We start from the raw sequence: 19,421 nt of genomic DNA on the forward strand, positions 1-19,421 counted from the left end.
ACAAGTAAACTAAGGATAATAATAAGTAAAGATTGTTTGTTCAAAGCTTAGCTCGATCAAAACTCGACTCATAAAGTTTTAAGCATGATTCGAGCTCGAACAAATTTAAACGAACATGAGTCGAGCTACCATAGTCTTGAGTCTCTTGACTCACCCGATTAGCACCCTAGTCAGAACTTTTTTTTTTGAAGACAAAAAAGGGGAATCAATTTATTAAATCAAGGGCCGCCAAAGTTTAAACACTTTGCCAACACTTTGGGGGATAGGAAATTACTCATAGGAAAGAGCAGGTGCGAAAATTATTACTCCGTATAAGGTCTGCGGAAATCAGGCGATCCTCTCTAATTCAATCTTCTCCGATCTTGTCTTGTTTTTTAATTACTGTTAATCATTCAAATTCAATATCTTTCTCTTTCAGTTCAACTCCCTGAATTTCACACTCACTCTCATAAACCCTAATTTCTCCCCTAATTCACAACTCAAATTTCGATTCTCTGAAACCCTAGAATCTCTCACATGGCATCGAAGAAGAAAGAACCTGAGGTTTTCAATTTGCTGAATTTATACCAAGATGACGACGACGAAGATGAAGATGAGGACATGGAGGACGTTGAAAAGGATAGAGAGTCTGAATCTCAGCAAAGAGAAGAATTGCGAGGTTCGAACAACAATGAAGACGAAGATATGAAACTGAATGATGAAGTTGGCGCGTCTAATGCAGTTTCTACCACTACTACGAGCTCTACAACTACACGATTCACCTCTAATTCGACTATGAAATGGAGTAATTTAAAGCCGCCGACGCCGGTGCAGGCTCAGAGCTCTGCGTTGGAGTCGGATGTGTCGCGGCCGAGGAGAGAGAAGCCGACAATTGTTGATTATGCTCATGATGATGTTGCTATGTCTCCTGAGGTATGATATAGCTCTATATTTTTGTTTTGAATTTGGTTGTTGAATTTGTTTATGATGTCAATTTGGTGGGAGTTAGGATTATTTAACCGTAATCGTCTGCAATTCGAATGCAGAGGGTGCTCTTATGGTGAGGATGATGAGGAAAATGTTTATTTGTTAATTAGTACTATAGAAGAAGTAAGAAGTGAAGGATGATTTGGTGCATTATATTCTAATTTATATGAATGTTTGATTCTTATGTTGTTATGGTTAATGAATGAGTTGCAGTGTATTTTAATTTCAGGATGGAGAGATATTGGGCACGAGTGCTGGTCGAGTCACGTACGGTGAAGAGCTCACAATTACTCATGGTATGGAGTGTGTATTTGGCAAGTTTTAGTAACATAACTTAAGCCTTAGAGTTGTTTCCTGCTTAAAATCAGTTAGGTTGAAACTAGAATGCTAGAAATATTACAGATTCTCATTTTTTTCCCCTTTAAAATAGCAACATGATGGTAATTTTGATGTTTGAAACGTGAAGGGATGCAGTGTATATGGTTTGTTTAGTATTAAAATCATGTATGATGTATCCAAATAATTAACTAAGTATGTTTTGTGCTTTGGGGCAGATATTCAGCAGAAGACAACTGTACAGATCACAACATCAAATAATCCGGTTGACTCTCCTCAGTTGTCTGCTCATGTAGATGTTTTACAACTTGATCATAGTGTGACAAAAGTATCAGAAGCTATGGTTGGGGAAGGTGTCAATCTCACTGGGGAAGACGGAATTGGTTCTGACCCATTACAAAAATTTCTGCGACCACCACCAGAAGATATGTGCTCAGATGAGCTACAGGTCAGTATCTACTTCCACTCAGTCCCATAACATGTTTAATCTCTCATCTTTAAGCTGTTTTTTTTCATCATCTACGAGTCTTAACAAATAATTGGATAGCAAACATTAATGTTGGGCCCAATTTGGTGGTTTAAAATTGTACTTCTAAGTATTAAAAGATGCTTGATTAATTTAAATAGATAGTCTCCAAAGTAACTTTTCTAAGCATTAAAAGATGCTTGATTACTTTAATAGATAGTCTCCAAAGTAACTTTTCTTAGAGAGGTAAGGGGAGGTCAGAAGGGAGCATAAGTAAGTGGTAATGGTTAAGGAGGATACTCCATTGGTCATGGTGAAAATTGAGCAGTATTCTTGCTTGTGTTACACTGGAGAAGCATTGGTTGTGCTCTTTGATTTTCATTTCTCCGATTCATATATGATGCATAAACAAAAGGACCAATCACGCTTGTCCGCTTGTGACATGGTGCAAGAAGCTCAAAGCTTCAAACAATCAATCAGCTTCAAACAATCAATCAATCAAAGCCTTAATCCCATAAACGGGGTCGGCTACATGAACCAAATATGATTATTCCGTGTGATCGTCCATAAAAATCTTCCTCCTCCATCCCTTACGATCCAATACCTCATCCTCGTGCAAGTTCATATGCTTCATATCCTTCTTAACTCCTTCCAACCAAGTCAATTTTGGTCACCCTCTCTCTCGTTTAACCCCTCCCTGGTCCCTTCCACTCTTCGCACGGGTGCACCCTCGGGTCTCGATCTTGCATGCCTAAACCAACGCAAACGATGTTTCCTTAGTTTGTCTCCTGCCACGCCTACTTTCTCGCGGATAACCTCATTTTTGATTTCATTTCTTAGAGTGTTCCCACACATCCATTTTAACATGCGCATTTCTGTAACCTCCATCTTTTTAATATGCTCATTTTTAGAAGTCCAACATTTTGTACCATAGAGCAACACCGGTTTTATGGCACTCTGTCCTTCTATTGTAAGGGAATGCATCGGTCACATAATACTCCCGTGGCTGCTCAAAGCTTTAAACAAAAGAATGTTAAATTCTAATTGCATTAGACTATAAGAACAACAACAACAACGTCGTAAAATATTAAATGATTTTGGGCCGGCTAAGATGAATCGTTGTAAAATATTGTACGATTATAAAGGAACGGACATAACAAAATAATCATTTGAAAGAGTTTGAAAAAAAGGTGAGTAAATTGAGCAAATGAAAGAGCATTGAAGAAAAAAATACAAGAGTTTTAAAAGAGAACCAAAGATAAAATTCAAGAAAGTTTTAAAGAAGTGGTTAAAACGTTGAAGTAAAAAAATAAAGGTTTGAGAAACCTTTAGCTAAGGAAAATAATACAGTTCATAAAACATTAGTGGGGGCTAAAATAATAATGTTAAATACAAAAAGAAATTTAAAAAGTATATATGTTGTTGACGTGAATTTTTTCCCTCTACGCCTATCCAACAACATATTTTCCTCGGTCGTCAGAGCACTCGTCACTCTCAATCACCCTCTTCCAAGTTTTCTTAGGTGTTCCCCTACTTTTTGCGATCCTAACAGTTTGCAATTCCTTAGTGGAGTGTCACTTTGTCTCCTTCTTACATAGACTATCTTAAGCGATTCTCTCTCATTTTGTAAACATACGTATCTCCGCCATATTCATCTTATGCACGTGGCCATGCTTTACGGCTCAACATTCTGTACCATATAACAAAACAGGTCTTATTGCCAATTGATAGAATTTTCCCTTTAATTCATGGGGTACGCCGGGATCGCATAAAAACCTGTCGCACTCTTCCACTTCAACCCACCCACTTTGATCCTATGGGTCCGTTGGATCACATAAAAAACCCGTCCCACTCTTCCACTCCAACTAGGCCTTATTGCATTAGACTATACTTTTTGAAAATGCTTTCATGTGGGTCTCTTGAAATAATAGGAGTCTGATGATTGTTTATGCTCTTATATCCGTAGTTGGCTCTACCTTTTCGTTATTTAATTTAGATACTCTACTATGCCAACCCATTCACTTAATAAACTGAAATTTCCAATCATAATCTGCTATTTTTGGGTTTGTTTCGGGTAGGGTTAACTTTTCCCAAGTCTAATTGTAATTATCTCTAATTTGCTCAAGTGTTAGCCAAGGATCCTGTTCTGTTTTCCAAAGGTTTATGTTAAGTTTTTTTTTTGTTTTTGCAGGAGAAGATCAATAGGTTTCTTGCGCTGAAGAGGCAAGGAAAAAGCTTCAATGTAGAGGTTCGCAATAGAAAAGACTATCGAAACCCTGATTTCTTACGCCATGCTGTGAGGTATCAAGATATTGATGAGATAGGGTCATGCTTTAGCAGAGATGTATTCGATCCACATGGCTATGATGAGAGTGACTACTTTGATGCAATAGGTGGTTAACAATCTCTTAGAGCATATTTTTTTGCATCTGTCTTACATGTAATTGAACGGCTTTTCTTTTCTTCCTTTTTATTTGGTATTTTCTTGATGATTCATGTGAAAAAATTTTAGATTAGCCAGGCAACTTCTCCGTTTTGGCAATATTGAACTTATACTTGTAAATGAAATGTTTCAAGGATTCAGGTTTCAGATTGATGTGCATCTGGGTTTAATGATCCATCAGTGTTTTATGCGTATGTATGTAATTGTACATGATATCTTGGGTGCTGTATTTTCTTTGGCGATATGCCTTATAGCCCTCCTTTTTTGCATGAATTATACTTTGATTTGGTGTTTATTAATTGCATTCGCTTCTCAATATCAAAAGGCTTGAAACATAAAACCTAATGCTGTTACTGTAAGAAATGCTATTATTGAAGTTTTTAGTCAGCTAGATACATTTTAGCTTCTTTGTAGAATGATGTGATTTGCGATTATTTACAATCTTCCCCTTCTCTTAACTTTACAAGCCTGCATTTACTACCTATGCTGCCATATCCATGGAGCCCATGTGCTTATTCCCTATTTTCTGACAACAGAAGCTGATATGAAACGTGAGATGGAAAGAAAGGAGCAAGAGAGGAAGAAAAATCAGAAGGTTGACTTTATTTCTGGGGGAACACAAGCTGGAATGGTTTCTGCCACACAAAAAGTTATGCCTAGCCCAGGTGCTCATTTAGTGTGTTATAACAAATGTGTTAGCTTATACTTCCTTTGTTTCTGAGTACATGCATCATTCTGACTTTTTACCCTATTCATATACTAAAATAGACCACATTTTACTATTAACATGTGACTAACTGTTGTTATATTAATTGTTGTGGGTTAATTTTAATTTACATCTTCAAATTATCAGTCTATTTATAGTTTTTTTCTCCCCTCTCTCTTCCCCAAATATTTGATTAAAGCTATTAGTGGTCTACGTTGTGTGTTGACATATATGAAAATCAAACTTATGCAAGTATTGAGAATAGATGAAATCAGATACTTGATCTATTCGTCAATATGTTTTATGAAATATACTGGTTTCTTGTATTTTCTAAGCTGGAATTGACATTGTGTCCTTGCTAATGGTGGTCTCCAGGAGTTACCAATCTGCCTTCTTCTGGATCGCTGTCAGGTTCAGCTGATGTTACACGGGAGGGTCGACAAAACAAGAAATCGAAATGGGATAAGGTTTCATGCAATCTATAGTCTATAATTGGAAGTTTATTGAGTTGTTCTTAAATGGTTGGTTGGTTTTAGGTGGATGGCGATAGAAGGAATGTGACGGGCAGTGGGCAGGATTCTTTATCTGCAGTTGGAGCACATGCAGCACTCCTTTCTGCTGCTAATGCTGGAGCTGGATATGCTGCTTTTGCGTGAGTTGCCTATGCTGCTTGTCATTTATTCATTGGCGTGCATGATTTAGTGTTTCTAGATTTTTTATGCCTCATAGTGCATTACAGATTTGTGCTTCAATTGATTTCAAAATTGAATCTCTTAAATCCTGATATCAATCGTATCTTGGCTGTTTAGACACGTAAAACATTTTTGTCATAATAATGATACTCGCAAAGTAGGATCTTGAATATACCTTTAAGGCTTCGAGTTCCAAGGAGCTGAGCAAGGCGCTAGGTAGGCCAATGAAGGTGAGGAAATCTAAATGTGTTTACTCGTCCAATATGACTATGACATGGATATGAAATACCTCTTTTTGTAAGAAAAAGACATAATATGCCTGACACAATAAATTTTATCAAGTTATGACAAGGTTTTTTTTTTTTTTTTTTGTAAATTTCCAACAAAGTGTTATGCTATATAGACTATCAAACTATGTAGGGTTGAAAATATTTTGGTTGCTGGAACAGGGAAACAATTATAGAAGTAGCAATTAAACATTAATTATTCTTCCTGCATTTTTTAGTGATTACATCATTTGCAGTTGATGCTTAACAATGCACTGACAGTTTGATTTTTTAGTTTTCTTTTAGCAAGACCGTAAAAGGTTGATATTTTCCTACACAGATTTCACAAATTAGGGTTAATGGAGAGTTGGAGACTAATTTATAAATTATAAGTCAAATTGAGGCAACTGATAAAGATCGGAGGAAGAATCTTTAATTCTTTCGGCAATAATTATGGTTTACTATTGTCAATGAATCTTGTATTTGGAAGAAGTAGGACTTATACTACCCCGGGTCTTAATGATTTTTTCCGTTTTTTTTAATAATTTTTATTTTGGTTTTTATAAAACTTATTCCTATTTCGTTGAGTTCGTTGGTGATATTCATCCAATCCCATTTCCTTAACTTTCTTACCACAAAAATAAAAAGAGGTTAAAATTGACTCTTGTAAGCGCACTTCATCATATTTGTGAAAATTCAATGTGGACAAATAGTGGGATTGAGGGACTACAAGTATATTATGAAGAAAAAGTATATTCTACCTGTTTCTGGGCTGTTAGTTTCTGAAACGTTTTGAAAAAAAAATAAATAAAAATTCAGGCTTTAAAGTGTTTCTAAGCTTCATAGAGTATCAGTACTATCTGAGAGTTGTTTGAACTTTGATATTGCAAAATTATTTTGCCATTTCGGGTGAGGTATATTCCATTGACTGGAAAATGATGCTGCGTCATTGTGGAGGGATTCAGGCACCTATGAACCTATGGTTTATTGGTGGTCCATGCTCTCCTGGGAATACATATCCCTATATTTTCTATATCTTATCATCACAATGTAGTTTCTGCCTTCTATCATGGATAACGAAAATTCTACATTTCTATCAATAATGGCATATCAAACTAGGTATTAATAGTGTGCTTAATTTAATGCTTGTGTTGATCAAGTATGTACTGAACAATTTCTAATTTAGTGGCTCATGTCTGGGTCCAGGATCATTATTCACTCTCTGTTAATTTGTTGTTGTTGGTTTTTTTTTTTTTTTTTTTTTTTTTTTTTTTTTTTTTTTTTTTGGAATTGAATTTTTTTGCAAGGCGCATCTCAAATCATCCTTAAAGTCTACCGTTTTTATGCTGGTGAGTGGTGACAACTTGGAGAATAAGTTAATAGACATCCTGTAACCTGGCTTTTATGTGAATTAGTTAATAGAAGCTAACAAAATAGGCTTGCATCACAGAAGTCTGCAGTTTTTATGATGGATTATATACATATTTAAATGACAATTGCTTGGAGCCTTGGATTGTGTATATGCTCCTTTTGACATCAAATGATTGAAGTGATAATTTTTCTAGGGTATTACTGCAGAGTCTGTTGGTATTGGCACTTTTCTTTAATTTAGGAGATTGATCAAGAATGAGAATGTTTCCTGTGATGTGCTGTATGGGCTTGAGACTGATTGATAGAAGCTTCCTAAATCCCATTGTAGTGAGTGTATAGTAGGTATCAATATGGATGAGGATTGGGTATTAAAAGGCTGTGTTAGTCTGGCTGTCTGTTCGACGCTAATGAGATTAAAGTTATAACAAGGTATCATTTTAGTTATCCGAAGTGTGATAGTTACCTAAAATTGTGGTAAAAATGTAATGTAGGTATGGCTTGTGATAGCCCTTGTGGCTCTTACTGTGATGATTGTATCATAGAGTATAGCTGCATAGAGCCATATAATATTGATTCTTTGTCACAGGGGGTTTGAATTCTGGTTCTTTTTGGAGCTCTAACAGATATCCATGGCAGAAAACCACATGTGATGTTTAGTATTTACCTATTAAGGGTTTTTGTTGAAGCCTGGTAAATGAAATCTCCAAGAGGCTTTGTCCTTAATCATCTGTGGCATGCTGATCATCTTTTTCTTCGGGGTTATTTCTGGCAGTCCCAGAAAAGTAGGATAAGTGATGGGCTTAATTCACACTGCATGACTGCACGTATAAACTCTCCTGGATGGAATATCTCTGCTCTAGTGCTTTGTGGACCCTCTTTAATCTACTCCCCTAAAAGGATCAAAGTAAAAAAAAAAGGTCTTATACTTTGATATTGCACTGTTCAAGTGTCCATGTGACTTGATCAATATTTCTTTTCAAATTTATGCATCTGGTATAGCAGATTAGCAGTATAGCGCTGTGTTTTAGCATAAGTCAAATAAAATTATATCAAGGCTTCTTGTCGAGTAACAGTAGAATCTTGAAGTACTTGTGTTCACCTGATATGAAGATTGGATTTTATGCCAGCTGTAGAATTTTAAGATGGCTTTCGTGTAGTATGTTAACAGCGATTTGCTGGGCTGACCATGGTTTAACTGACTTTGACTCCTGGTACGCTGGGCTAATATCTGATTCTCATAAAATTTCAGGCAACAAAAACGGCGGGAAGCAGAGGAGAGAAGATCAAGTGATAGGAAGGCAGAGAGGAGAACATGAACCCTTTGTTTTGCTAAAAGCTGGCTATAATTTTAGCAACTAACAAGAACATCAGAAAAGAGCAATGAGATTGTTTCCAATCCAATATTATGAATCCGTCTACTGTCGTGCATTGGTGAAAACTCAGCATGATGGTAATGACAGATAAGCTTCTAGGAGGTCTAGCACTCTAGCATTGTTGGTTATCATGGTACCGAGGAGGCTTGCAAGAATTTTCCGTTAAGGTTGAACTACCTAAAACTAACGGTAATTTTACCTTCAGTATCTGAAATTGACCCATTGGTTTGTGTGAATCAGGGAAAGCAAATTAGTTAGAAAATGGTTATAGGTTGTCCCTGATATGATTTATCTGGCAAGAAGAAATGAGGTTTATTAAGCCATTGTGCCATTTTTTTTTCCCCCGGCAAGCACGTGTTTCTGAGCTGCTTGTATATACGAATTGTGTTATTTCTGTTTAAATTTATGAGAACTGGGGCAACGCCCCTTGTAACTTTATAAGTGCATTTACCTGTAATATGAATGATTGAGCAATGCTTAGTGGATGAAGCACAATACAAATGAAAGCACATTGGCACAAGAATGCCATATCCTAATTTTTTAGCATCGTGGACAAAATAGAACACGAGACGAGTAGACCATGACTCCCAGATTAAATGGAAATTGTGAGATCTGTGTTATACCATGATGTTCCATCATCTTCCAATATAAATCTCGGAGAATGTTACTCCGTGACCCTCAACACCCTTGTAAATTTGGAATAATCTCCATGGAAGAGTTAACTCATCTAAAGCGCGAGTAAATGAAGAACACTTGCGGCTTCCTGCTTAATTATGAACGGTGGTTCTATTTTAACAGCTGGGCCTGAATAATTTAGAATTTTGTTTAGCCTATGGTGATAGTTTTAAGGGACTACTTTAGTAAGTCATAAATTATTTTTTTGGTTGATAATTATAGTCGTCCCTCTGTTCCATCATCAACAATATAAAATAAAATTCGCTTGCAATTTTGCAAATGTTTTCATGAAATTCAAAAGGGTATCTATGAAGTCTAAATTGAAAACAGTTTTCTAATAAAATACGTAGATTTGGACCTACATGTAAAGCTATTTAATTAGTTTTAGTTACAAGTGTTTGATGAGAATAGCAAACTTAACATTTTGTCAAATGTATTGATGAGAATTATAAACTTATCGTTTTGTCAAACATGTACAAATTATAATGGAAAATTTCTGTCTAGAGTTGACTATCTATTGACATTTCTAATTTTCTACGACTTAGTATAATAATGGAGCATTTTTCGACTAAGTGGTGGTGCCTGGTGGTCGTCTGGTCCTAAGTTGCTTAGAAGCTCTGACTTGGTAAGTTTGATTATTTATTTTTAATTCTTGGGTACATAACTAACATAATGAGATGTCATACCTCCTGACTGTATGCTGGTACTTCGCACAAGTCAAAATTTCTCGAGTTAAGATACACTCGCCTCCAAAGTTTTTCTAGTGGGAGATTGATCCCACAATGTCAAATTTCTCAAAACTAGACTATACTTAGGGCTTGTTCTCATTGACTGAACTCAGCTGAACTGAACTGAACTCAGCTGAACTGAATTGAACTGAATATTTTATAAGAGAAGGAAATTAGGAGCTGAACTGAACTGAACTGAATTGAGCTGAACTGAACTGAACTGAACTCAGCTGAACTGAACTGAATTTCAACGTAAGAGAATAGACCCTTAGTGATGTGGAACAATGAACATCTATCGTAGTTAAGATTAATTTTGTTATTTTATTTGAAATGCATGAATTACAAGTATTAATAAAAACTAGTGTGTGTCCCGAGTAATGCCCCGGATTGCTAATTTGCACTTTTTACTTCTTTAATTTGATAATTATGTTCAATTGATTGTATAGCTAGTGTTTGATCCGGGCGTTATTGCCTTGGATGTTACGGTTTTTTTAACATCATATGTATTTGTTTTCTAAAATTGTGAAGAATAAATAAATTGAATAACCTCTAATTAGAAAGGAATGTATAATGTTAATTATGTGAAATTTAAAACACTAATAATAGTGGTTGAGATGGTAAGTATATAACCTTTATTTGTTGGAGGTTGCGAGTTTGAATCTAGATCAAATCATTATTCATTTATTTTGTTAAATGAAGTTGCTAGCTTAATGTAATAGATATAAATGTTTGAAAATTATAAATATTATAATATAAATTATAATATGACTGGTTGTTGGTTGGTAAAAATGTTTAACTGAATCAGGGTTAAGGTTGAGCTATATTTGAAAACAAGCCCATTGAAATATCTTGGCTTGGCTCATTATCATCTTAGTCATTGTCAAGGCAACCACCCCACCATTCTCCACCCCTTTTTTTGGCAACCACTAGTCCACTACACAACATTCAAACTCCCTTTAAGAGTTGTTCCGAGGCAACCAAGTGTTCAATGCTAATTCTTAGTTACGAGTATTTTTAATTAAAAGATGTGATAACCTTAACAAGGATCTGGATTGCACCCGCCAAATCAAGAGAGAGAGTCCACTTCACAATTTCAAAGGAGATTCCATCCCAAAACCATATTACAATAGGAGGTTTAGCCCTTAGCTTAATAAAGTGTTTGACTATCTCAACTTTTATCAATGTGGGACGTTTACATGTGTTATTTGATAGGATATACTTCAACACAAAGGGAATACCAAGTAGAGATAAATTTTTGATGAGCATATGAGTTATGATATTTTAGCAAACAATAACAACAATATTTAAATAAATAAATAAAATGTTACTAGAGCTAGACATTCTTAAGCTAATGCATTATCACCTATTTTTTAAAACCAATTCTCGTAATTTAATATAGATAAAGAAAATTTAAAATTTTATAGCTAGAGCCTAGAGGTGTACAAAGAAAAGACCTGGTTGACAAGCGGTGTGATGCATACATCTTAACCCTTTTGTCAACCTAATTAAATAATGGCCTACCGCATGAAGTAATCTACTTATCTATGTAGTACAAAATATCAACCGAACAATGACACATATCACAATTTTTATTCATTTTTAAATATAATCTCTCGTAAATCATTAAATTATATTGAATGAATAGGGTACAAAATTATCAGAAATCCATGGGACAATTGACATAGCAACAAGGTTATTAGTTAGATTTTGAGTCAGCAAATTCTAAAACCTAATGCTTACCAAAAGCTTAGAGCCAATATAGCAATTCAAGTTGGCCTACCTCATCTAAAAATTGGCATCATAATCTTGGAAAGAAACCATAAAGTAAATATCCAAACGGTCCCAATTCCCTAACAACAATATTCTCTTCGAAGTTCTGTTAAAAACTGAAATAATAGACAGGAGATCTAAAGTGGTCTTCTTTTGAACATAAAGAAGACTAAAGTTTTAACAATTCCATCGAAAGAAAAAGAAAAAGAAAAAGAATTAGAGGAAATGAAAGAAATTCCGAATTTATTTTGATAAGATAGGTTCATTTAGTTGTTAGTACTCCCTAATTTTTACTATTGTTTTGGGTGTTTTGTGATTTTTTTTATTACTTTTTTTCTTTTTCTTTCTTTTTCATGCTTTCTTTATTTGTTTAGGGTAACTTTAGCTCTTTAAACATGCATATTCACTTTTTCAAATCTCTCTAATTTTGTATCACAATATTTAGGTATCATTAATTAGCTTGTCGTCAATAATGGATATAACTATGTAAATAGGGCCCTTTTTTAATTATAAACTTAGGCCCTGTTTGATTCACCTTAATTTTGCTGAACTGAAATTATTTTTACTGAACTGAACTTATTTTTACTGAACTGAACTTAATTTTACTGAACTGAAATTATTTTTACTAAACTTAAATTATTTTTACTGAACTGAAATTATTTTTACTGATTTTCTATTATAATTCTTCTTTAAGAAAACTGAATTTTACTGAATTGAAATTATTTTTACTGAACTGAAATTAATTTTACTTAATATTATTTTTTTAAGGTGAAGAGAACAGGGCCTTATTGTTTATTTGCCTAAAGTAAAATTTGTTGATGGACTTGCTTATGAGATTTGAATTGATATAGAGTTATTATACATATATATTATGTTATTTAAAATTAATCTTTCATATATACTTAGTAGTTCTTATATTATTATATAGATCCAACCCATCCAGGGTTGGAGTTACTATATCGTAGTCATAGTCTCATATACTCATAATAGAATTAATTGATCTCTACTACTTTAATACTAAAATTATGGAGATTTTATTGTAAAATTTGAGCTTTTTCATAATTTGTTACAAAAACCAAGCACGAGTACTTGAACCTACTTAAACTTATACTCCATACATTTATTTTGAGTTTTAACCTCACTATGTACAATTTTGAAAATTGTCATCATTATAAATATCATTACATAAAAATTGCTACGTTATTACTCAAAAATATATTATTAAACAATTATTCTCGAATAAATATAGTAATTTTTGCAATTTGTGAGGTACATAAAAAATATGAAGGATGATTATTACACTCAATTGCTTTTAAGTGATAATTATTTAGACCCAAAAGCGGGAAAAAGAATACAACTTTTTACTCATTATATTTCATAATTATGATATTAAAATTGCAATTGTCCTATCACTTCCAATCATTCAAGATTGTAACTTTTTTTATTCATAATTGAAATTTCTTAAAGGTGATTCTACGAATAAATCAAGCCAAAAGAAACAAAAGGAAACTGAGAAAGACAAAAAGCCAAAAAAGACGCTAATTTTAAAATGGCACAAAATGAGAAAAAGGAATTAATCATTGAAAATTCTTTTTCTCATACAAACTTCAAAAAGACAAACAATTAGTGGGATTCATTCCTTATCTTACCTTGCTCCCACTCTTTTTTGTCCACAATTTTTTTTTAACTAATTTTTACATTCTCCTCGATTTGTTCTATACATACATTTAATTGATGAATTATCAATATAAAATAATAAAAACCCATAATTAAGCAAAAATGAAGGATACAATATTAATATAACAATGTCCTAAAACTTGGATTATGAAATTACGGTAATGCGCGCCACACGGGTGTTGGAGCGCGTGCAAAAGTCACCTGAAGAATAATCGCCTTGTTTTATGAAAGAAGATGTGGGGGCAAAAGAGTAATTCTCGTTAGGGACCGTAAGCAAAAAGAGTAAAATTACTAATTTTGGTCCCCTCGATTTCTACGTACTCTCACGCGCTTTTGCATTGCGTGTAACTCAAACAATTCGGATGGAACAAAGCTAACTTGGTTGTATATCCTTGAGTAAACCCACAACTTGTTGCATTGTAGGCCTTTTACTAGTGTTCTCCGCCGTGCACAAGTACCCAACTCGTAGACACTCGACCGCTCCCTTGGCCGAGTAATCGTCTAGTCTGAGTCTTGGGTCTAAGAGTCTGGATCCATTGCCATCCCTAATTGCTCTTCTGACTTTATTTACAGTCTCTAAGTCAATTGTTTGACCAGTCATTAGTTCGATCACAATTAGACCAAACCCATACACATCATCCTCGGCGGACCCAACATTTTCTATTCGATGCATGCTAAAGTCCGCAACACGAGGCTCTAGGTCATCAGTGAGGAGGATATTCGAGGGCACGAGGTGGCCGTGGACCACGGGCTTAGACTGTGCATGGTGAAGGTAGGCAAGGCCACGAGCCACCCCAAGCGCGATTCTATGACGCATGAGCCAATTTATTTTCTCCGGTGACGCAGTATTAATATCCGGAGTGGCTTCGGGGTCATTTTGGAGCTCCCACGTGTCATTACTCCAATCGTCGACATTAGGTCTACCAGGTGGGAGCTCATGTAGCCAAGAATGCAAGTCACCATTAGACATGTACTCATACAATACTAGCTTCTCCTTCCCTGGCAAAATTATTATTGCAATATGAGAAAAAAATAGAAAATAATTACAGCATTAATGAAGTAACAATTATGAGTTGATAAAACAAGAAAAAATTGCATTGATGAGAGCTGACAATTATAGGATGGAGAAGGAACAATGAATTCAAGGCCGTAGTAGTGTTGGTACTATAGGGTAGGAAAAAAATTAAATGTAGTGTCTTCAAGTTCACTCAACCAACATATAGAAGGCCATTTTCAAATTTAATTTCACTTGCCTCCCAACCATCTTAGATTCTTCACTACCAGAATTATTTAAGGCTACAAGCTCGCTCGTAGATAGATTTTAACAACATTTCTAGTACTCTCTCCGATTTTAAATAACTGTACGTTCATGTCACAGTGTGTGTTTGTCCTACTACCTTAAGCTATATATTACAGAATTGTAATTAGCTAGGTACGAATAATGTTACAAATAGTTAATTTGCACATGAAAATACATGACAAAATAAATTTAACAAAATTTTACATGATACTATTGTATGCTTTTCTTATACTTCGTATTTAATTAGTGACCAAGATAACTTAGATAAGTAAACTTTAATTTGGGTAAATTATTTAAAGTAGTAGCTAGATAGAACACCTTGATGAACCCCAAAAGATTCCATGTCATAGTTTAAATTATCTAAAGAATAAACAAGTCTTTGTCACTAGGCTATACTATGAACAAACAATAATCTGTTTTGCTTAACAAATTAAAGATCTTATTGACTCATTATACAAGTGAAAATGACTTGTATCAACCAAATTGTTTTAAGGTGACAAAGAGACGTATTTTAATGTCATAGTTATAACTACATTCTTATACAAAACAAAAATGTCATTATATTGCTACACACTTGAAAGTTCAAACATACTCTTTCTATCCAAAATTAGTCATCAATGTCGATACTTGATAGTACCTAAAGACTACATCTATATCGAAATACTAATGTGATTAATGTTTGACGTAGCAACTAAACCTCAACACAAGTAGTATCTAAAGACATCAACAAAACTTAGCTTATTACTCGTTATAGACCGTTTCTTCAAAATTAAAAACTACTCCGTAATAATGTGGTATGTATCATGTGACTTAATTTGGTCTGTAGCTATAGTACGAAATGATCTATCCTTAGACTATACACAATAAAGATAACACCATGTCTGTCAAAAAAGTCACAACTCACAAGTCTCAGGCTAGCTTTCCTTGGCACTACAACGCTTCATCAAAGATGAAAGCCTAGTCAAACAAATCTGAGTTTATGACTAAAGAAATCGGTCAATCGGTCATGTCTCGGCCCCTCTTCAGCAGTGTTGCTTCAAGAGGTGCCGCGAAGTTTGGTTAGAGCGCAGGATTGGAGCTCTTATTTATGAAAATATATGTTAAAACATGTTCTTTGAGGAATTCTTTCAGTTTTATCAATGGCAATTGACAAGGGAAATTGGTCATTTTTTATTCACAAAATTTAATAAACCTTAACATTATTTTTTGATAATGAAGGAAAGAGATAAAGGGAAAAAGGAAAAAGATTGATGACCAAAAGACATTTAGTCATCACCAAGACCCTATCTAAATTATTCTTCATCCCTCTCCCTCCACTAATTTTCTAAAAGAAACTTTGCTTTATTAATTTATGAATAAAGAATGACTAATTCCCTTAATTAGTGATGATAATGAGAATAAACTCAATAAATACACCCTTGACCTACACTAGCTATATAAATAAATAAAAATACCAAAAGTTAAAGATTTTGTTTTCAAATTCTAAAGTTCCTAGACAAGATATAGTTTAAAGGAGAAATTGCATGTAAAGCTCATGGATTATACTTCTAATAAACCTATGTAAAGTATCTCCAATACCAAGTACTTTTGTAAGCATGAAACAAACTAAACACCGAAACACAATCAAGACCTTATTGTAAAACACCACCCCGATTTGATAATAAGTTATTTAACATCTGCCTATATATACACGTAAGGTTTTTCCTAAGGTATACGGAGTTTACTTATCCGATTTCCCTACACATACTACTAGTCTACTACTCCATATTGTAATCTAGTGCACATCAAAGTCACAAGCTAAGGTTTTCCCTAAGTTATACGGAGTATATTGATCGTGATCGATTTCTGAATAAACTTACTACTCAACATTGTAATCTAGCGCGCATCACAGTCACAGGCCTCATAGAGGTCGACTTTGTTATCACATGTACAAAAGAAGTTAGGGAAAGAGGTATGCCCAAAAACAAAAAAATAAAACTAAATTCAACTAATACGACACATATTTCGAAGTGTAATGATGGCACTGCATGTATTTACTATCCTTACGTAACGTGATTTATGCAACCATGCAATAAATCTATATAGTAAGACAATTTTCAGAGGTAGTACAACACAGTATTTCTCCGTGAGCTCATTTAATGTATGCTACGTAGGTCCAAAATTTGAAAGTTCATATACAACACTAGAGTAACACAACAATGCAAATCTCAATCATTCAATTCAATTCAATTCAACCAATTAAATGTTTTGTGACGGGGTATAATTTAGATAGTGAACTATCATTAAAATGCAATTATGAATTATGCATAGTTGTTAGAATTTAAGATATACATAGGAAGTAGGGACTTGTACGTTCGTTGTAACTAATACTCCGTGCAATTATAAGCATAAGAAAAATAATACTTATATGTGCAACACTTAAAAGGACTGAGGTAAATAGTGAAATGGCCGTGGACACATAACTTTGTCATGTATTAACACATAGTTTTCATTTTATATCAGTTAACACGTTTTAACTTTTCAGTAACAGGCATCGCAGATCATTATATTAAAAATCAATCTTACGACTAAATACTTGATAATTTCCCCTAAATATCGAAAAAAGCCACCTACGGAGTATACAATACACGCGTTGCACACAAGTTTTCACCAATTTGACTTCATCAAGACATGTATAAACATAGAAAGAGGTTAAAAGAAGAAACAACAAACTAACCTGCAATGCAGTAACCAGAAATAGGCAACAAGTTAGGATGCTTAAGCTTTGACAAATCCTCAAACATAGCAATAGCTTCATCACAGTCAACTCCTCTAGCATTTTCCAACACCTTAATTGCCACGTGTAGCTCACCTGGCAAAACAGCCCTATAAAGGGGCCCACACCTTCCTTCTGCCAGCTGTGACTCCCTCCCAAAATGACACGTGGCAGCAATCAAATCCTTGAAACTCAAACTCATCAAAGGCTTCTCAAACATCACAACAGGAGCAGATGAAGCCTCTTTAATCTCAACCATCCATTGTGATCCTGATTCTGTCTCGAAATTGAACGGCCCTGATTTATCCATTTTAAATGGACTTTGAATTGGCTTTGAAATTACCCACTTTTTTTTACTCTTCCCCACCATTCTTCTCCTGTGGAAGAGATACAGACAAGCACAAATCAAAACGACAATTGCTCCTGCACCAAACGACACTCCTATGATGAATTTTAACCCCATTTTTCTTGATTTTTTTCCTCTGTTTTTCCCCTGTTTTATTTTCATGGGTTTCTCTCTACTCACCGTTTTATGATGTGGGGTTTTCGAATTTGTTACCAAATTGTTGGAAAAATTGAAATTTCCTGCTTTTAAAAATGCAGATTTTCCAAATTTATGGTAATATTTACTCTCCTTTGAGAAATTCCCACTGAAATTGTTAACCGAAATGTTGAGATAATCGAGCTTCTCCAATGGTGGAAAATCTAATGGGAATTTACCCTTTAAATTGTTGTTCGAAACATCTAAATATTTCAAATTTCTCAAATTTTTGATAATGGGTGTTAATTTCCCAGAAAAATTACAATGAGATATATCCAAAGTTTCCAACTTTGTCGAATTTCTTAAAAACCCAGAATCCAAAACCCTCAAATCATTGTGAGAAACATCAAGAGAAGTCAAATTGAAAAACCCAGAAAAATTAGCCAACTTAGTAAACCTATTACGAGAAAGATTAACAGTTTGAAGCTCTGAAAATGGCGAATGTGGAATGACAATACTACCCCCGAACTGGTTGGAAGAGAGGTTGACTTCTCGAAGAGAAGAGTGGGACCAAACCCAATTAGGGATAGACCCTTTGAGGTAATTATGAGAGAGATCTAGGGTTTGTAAATTGGAAAGGTTTTTAAGGAATTTCCAAGAAATGGCGCCACTTAAATTGTGAAATGAGAGGTTAAGTTGAGTTACTATTGTTGGTGGGGGTGAACATCTTTTATTAGTATTAGAAATTGTGTTTGTGGTAAATTTGTAGTTGTATTGGTGGCGAAAGAGGGTGGAGTTGAACCCTGAGACGGAGCTAAAGGCTTTAAGGACGAGTTCGATATCGGCAGGAGATGTGGAGGTGGTGGTGTTTGTGGTGGTGGAGGTGCAAGTGGAGTTAATGGCGGTGATGAGTGAGAAGAGAATGAGGAGGAGGAGGGGAAGGAGGTGATGACATTCCTCCATTGGTGGTTTTTTTGGGGTAAGTGAGAAGAAGAGAATAGATGAGAGGGAATGAATGAATGTATTTATGTGTGTTAAATGGAATTGTCTGTTTTGGAGTGAGTAAAAGCTAGTAGTGTGTTAGGTTTGATTTTGTAATTTTTTGTGTTTTGAAGTGTTGAAAGTGGTTTTGTTCAATTTTCTTTTGTTGTTTTGGTGGGAGGGAAGTGGGAACAAGGTGATTCCTTTTATATACTTCATATTATACGGAGTTAAAGTTAGTGTGATATTCCCTTCGTTTTTGCTTGATTCACTTTTTATTATCGGCCGTTTTTAAAATTTTGCTCTGTTTTTTTATTAGAAAGTTTTTACAATATTTAATCCATTTCTCTCAACTAGTGAAACCCAATAGAGTTATATTTTATTATTTTTAAATTCTCTCTTCATCAATTTACCTTCCAGCTTCCACTAATCCCA

The 19,421-nt window shown here is 34.5% G+C and overlaps 2 protein-coding genes across 2 annotated transcripts; one reads left to right on the plus strand and one right to left on the minus strand.

Moving 5' to 3' along the window:
* The first annotated feature begins 268 nt into the window (after positions 1-268).
* On the plus strand, positions 269-9,149 carry LOC145610118 (uncharacterized). The gene is made up of 8 exons (XM_081665382.1): positions 269-912; positions 1,196-1,262; positions 1,521-1,750; positions 3,960-4,161; positions 4,748-4,876; positions 5,293-5,384; positions 5,454-5,569; positions 8,496-9,149. The coding sequence occupies exons 1-8, from the start codon at positions 517-519 to the stop codon at positions 8,560-8,562; spliced, it is 1,299 nt and encodes a 432-aa protein (XP_081521508.1). The 5' UTR covers positions 269-516; the 3' UTR covers positions 8,563-9,149.
* Positions 9,150-13,391: 4,242 nt separating this feature from the next.
* LOC145610112 (calmodulin-binding receptor kinase CaMRLK-like) lies at positions 13,392-19,152 on the minus strand. The gene is made up of 2 exons (XM_081665375.1): positions 17,486-19,152; positions 13,392-14,468 (listed from the first exon to the last, which is right to left on the minus strand). Exons 1-2 carry the CDS (start codon positions 18,966-18,968, stop codon positions 13,843-13,845), a joined length of 2,109 nt encoding a protein of 702 aa, XP_081521501.1. The 5' UTR covers positions 18,969-19,152; the 3' UTR covers positions 13,392-13,842.
* Between the last annotated feature and the right edge of the window lie 269 nt (positions 19,153-19,421).

This window comes from Chenopodium album, chromosome 24 (genome assembly GCF_948465745.1).
Source record: "Chenopodium album chromosome 24, dcCheAlbu1.1, whole genome shotgun sequence".
NCBI lineage: Eukaryota > Viridiplantae > Streptophyta > Magnoliopsida > Caryophyllales > Amaranthaceae > Chenopodium > Chenopodium album.

Excerpts from the sequence above, each read along its gene's own strand:
- LOC145610112 (XM_081665375.1), bottom strand. The coding sequence starts at position 18,968 with ATGGAGGAATGTCATCACCTCCTTCCCCTCCTCCTCCTCATTCTCTTC. Across the intron at positions 14,469-17,485 it reads TTCTGGTTACTGCATTGCAG|GGAAGGAGAAGCTAGTATTG; the intron begins GTTAGTTTGTTG and ends TAATTTTGCCAG.
- LOC145610118 (XM_081665382.1), top strand. The coding sequence starts at position 517 with ATGGCATCGAAGAAGAAAGAACCTGAGGTTTTCAATTTGCTGAATTTA. Across the intron at positions 1,263-1,520 it reads AGAGCTCACAATTACTCATG|ATATTCAGCAGAAGACAACT; the intron begins GTATGGAGTGTG and ends GCTTTGGGGCAG. Across the intron at positions 5,570-8,495 it reads GCTGGATATGCTGCTTTTGC|GCAACAAAAACGGCGGGAAG; the intron begins GTGAGTTGCCTA and ends ATAAAATTTCAG.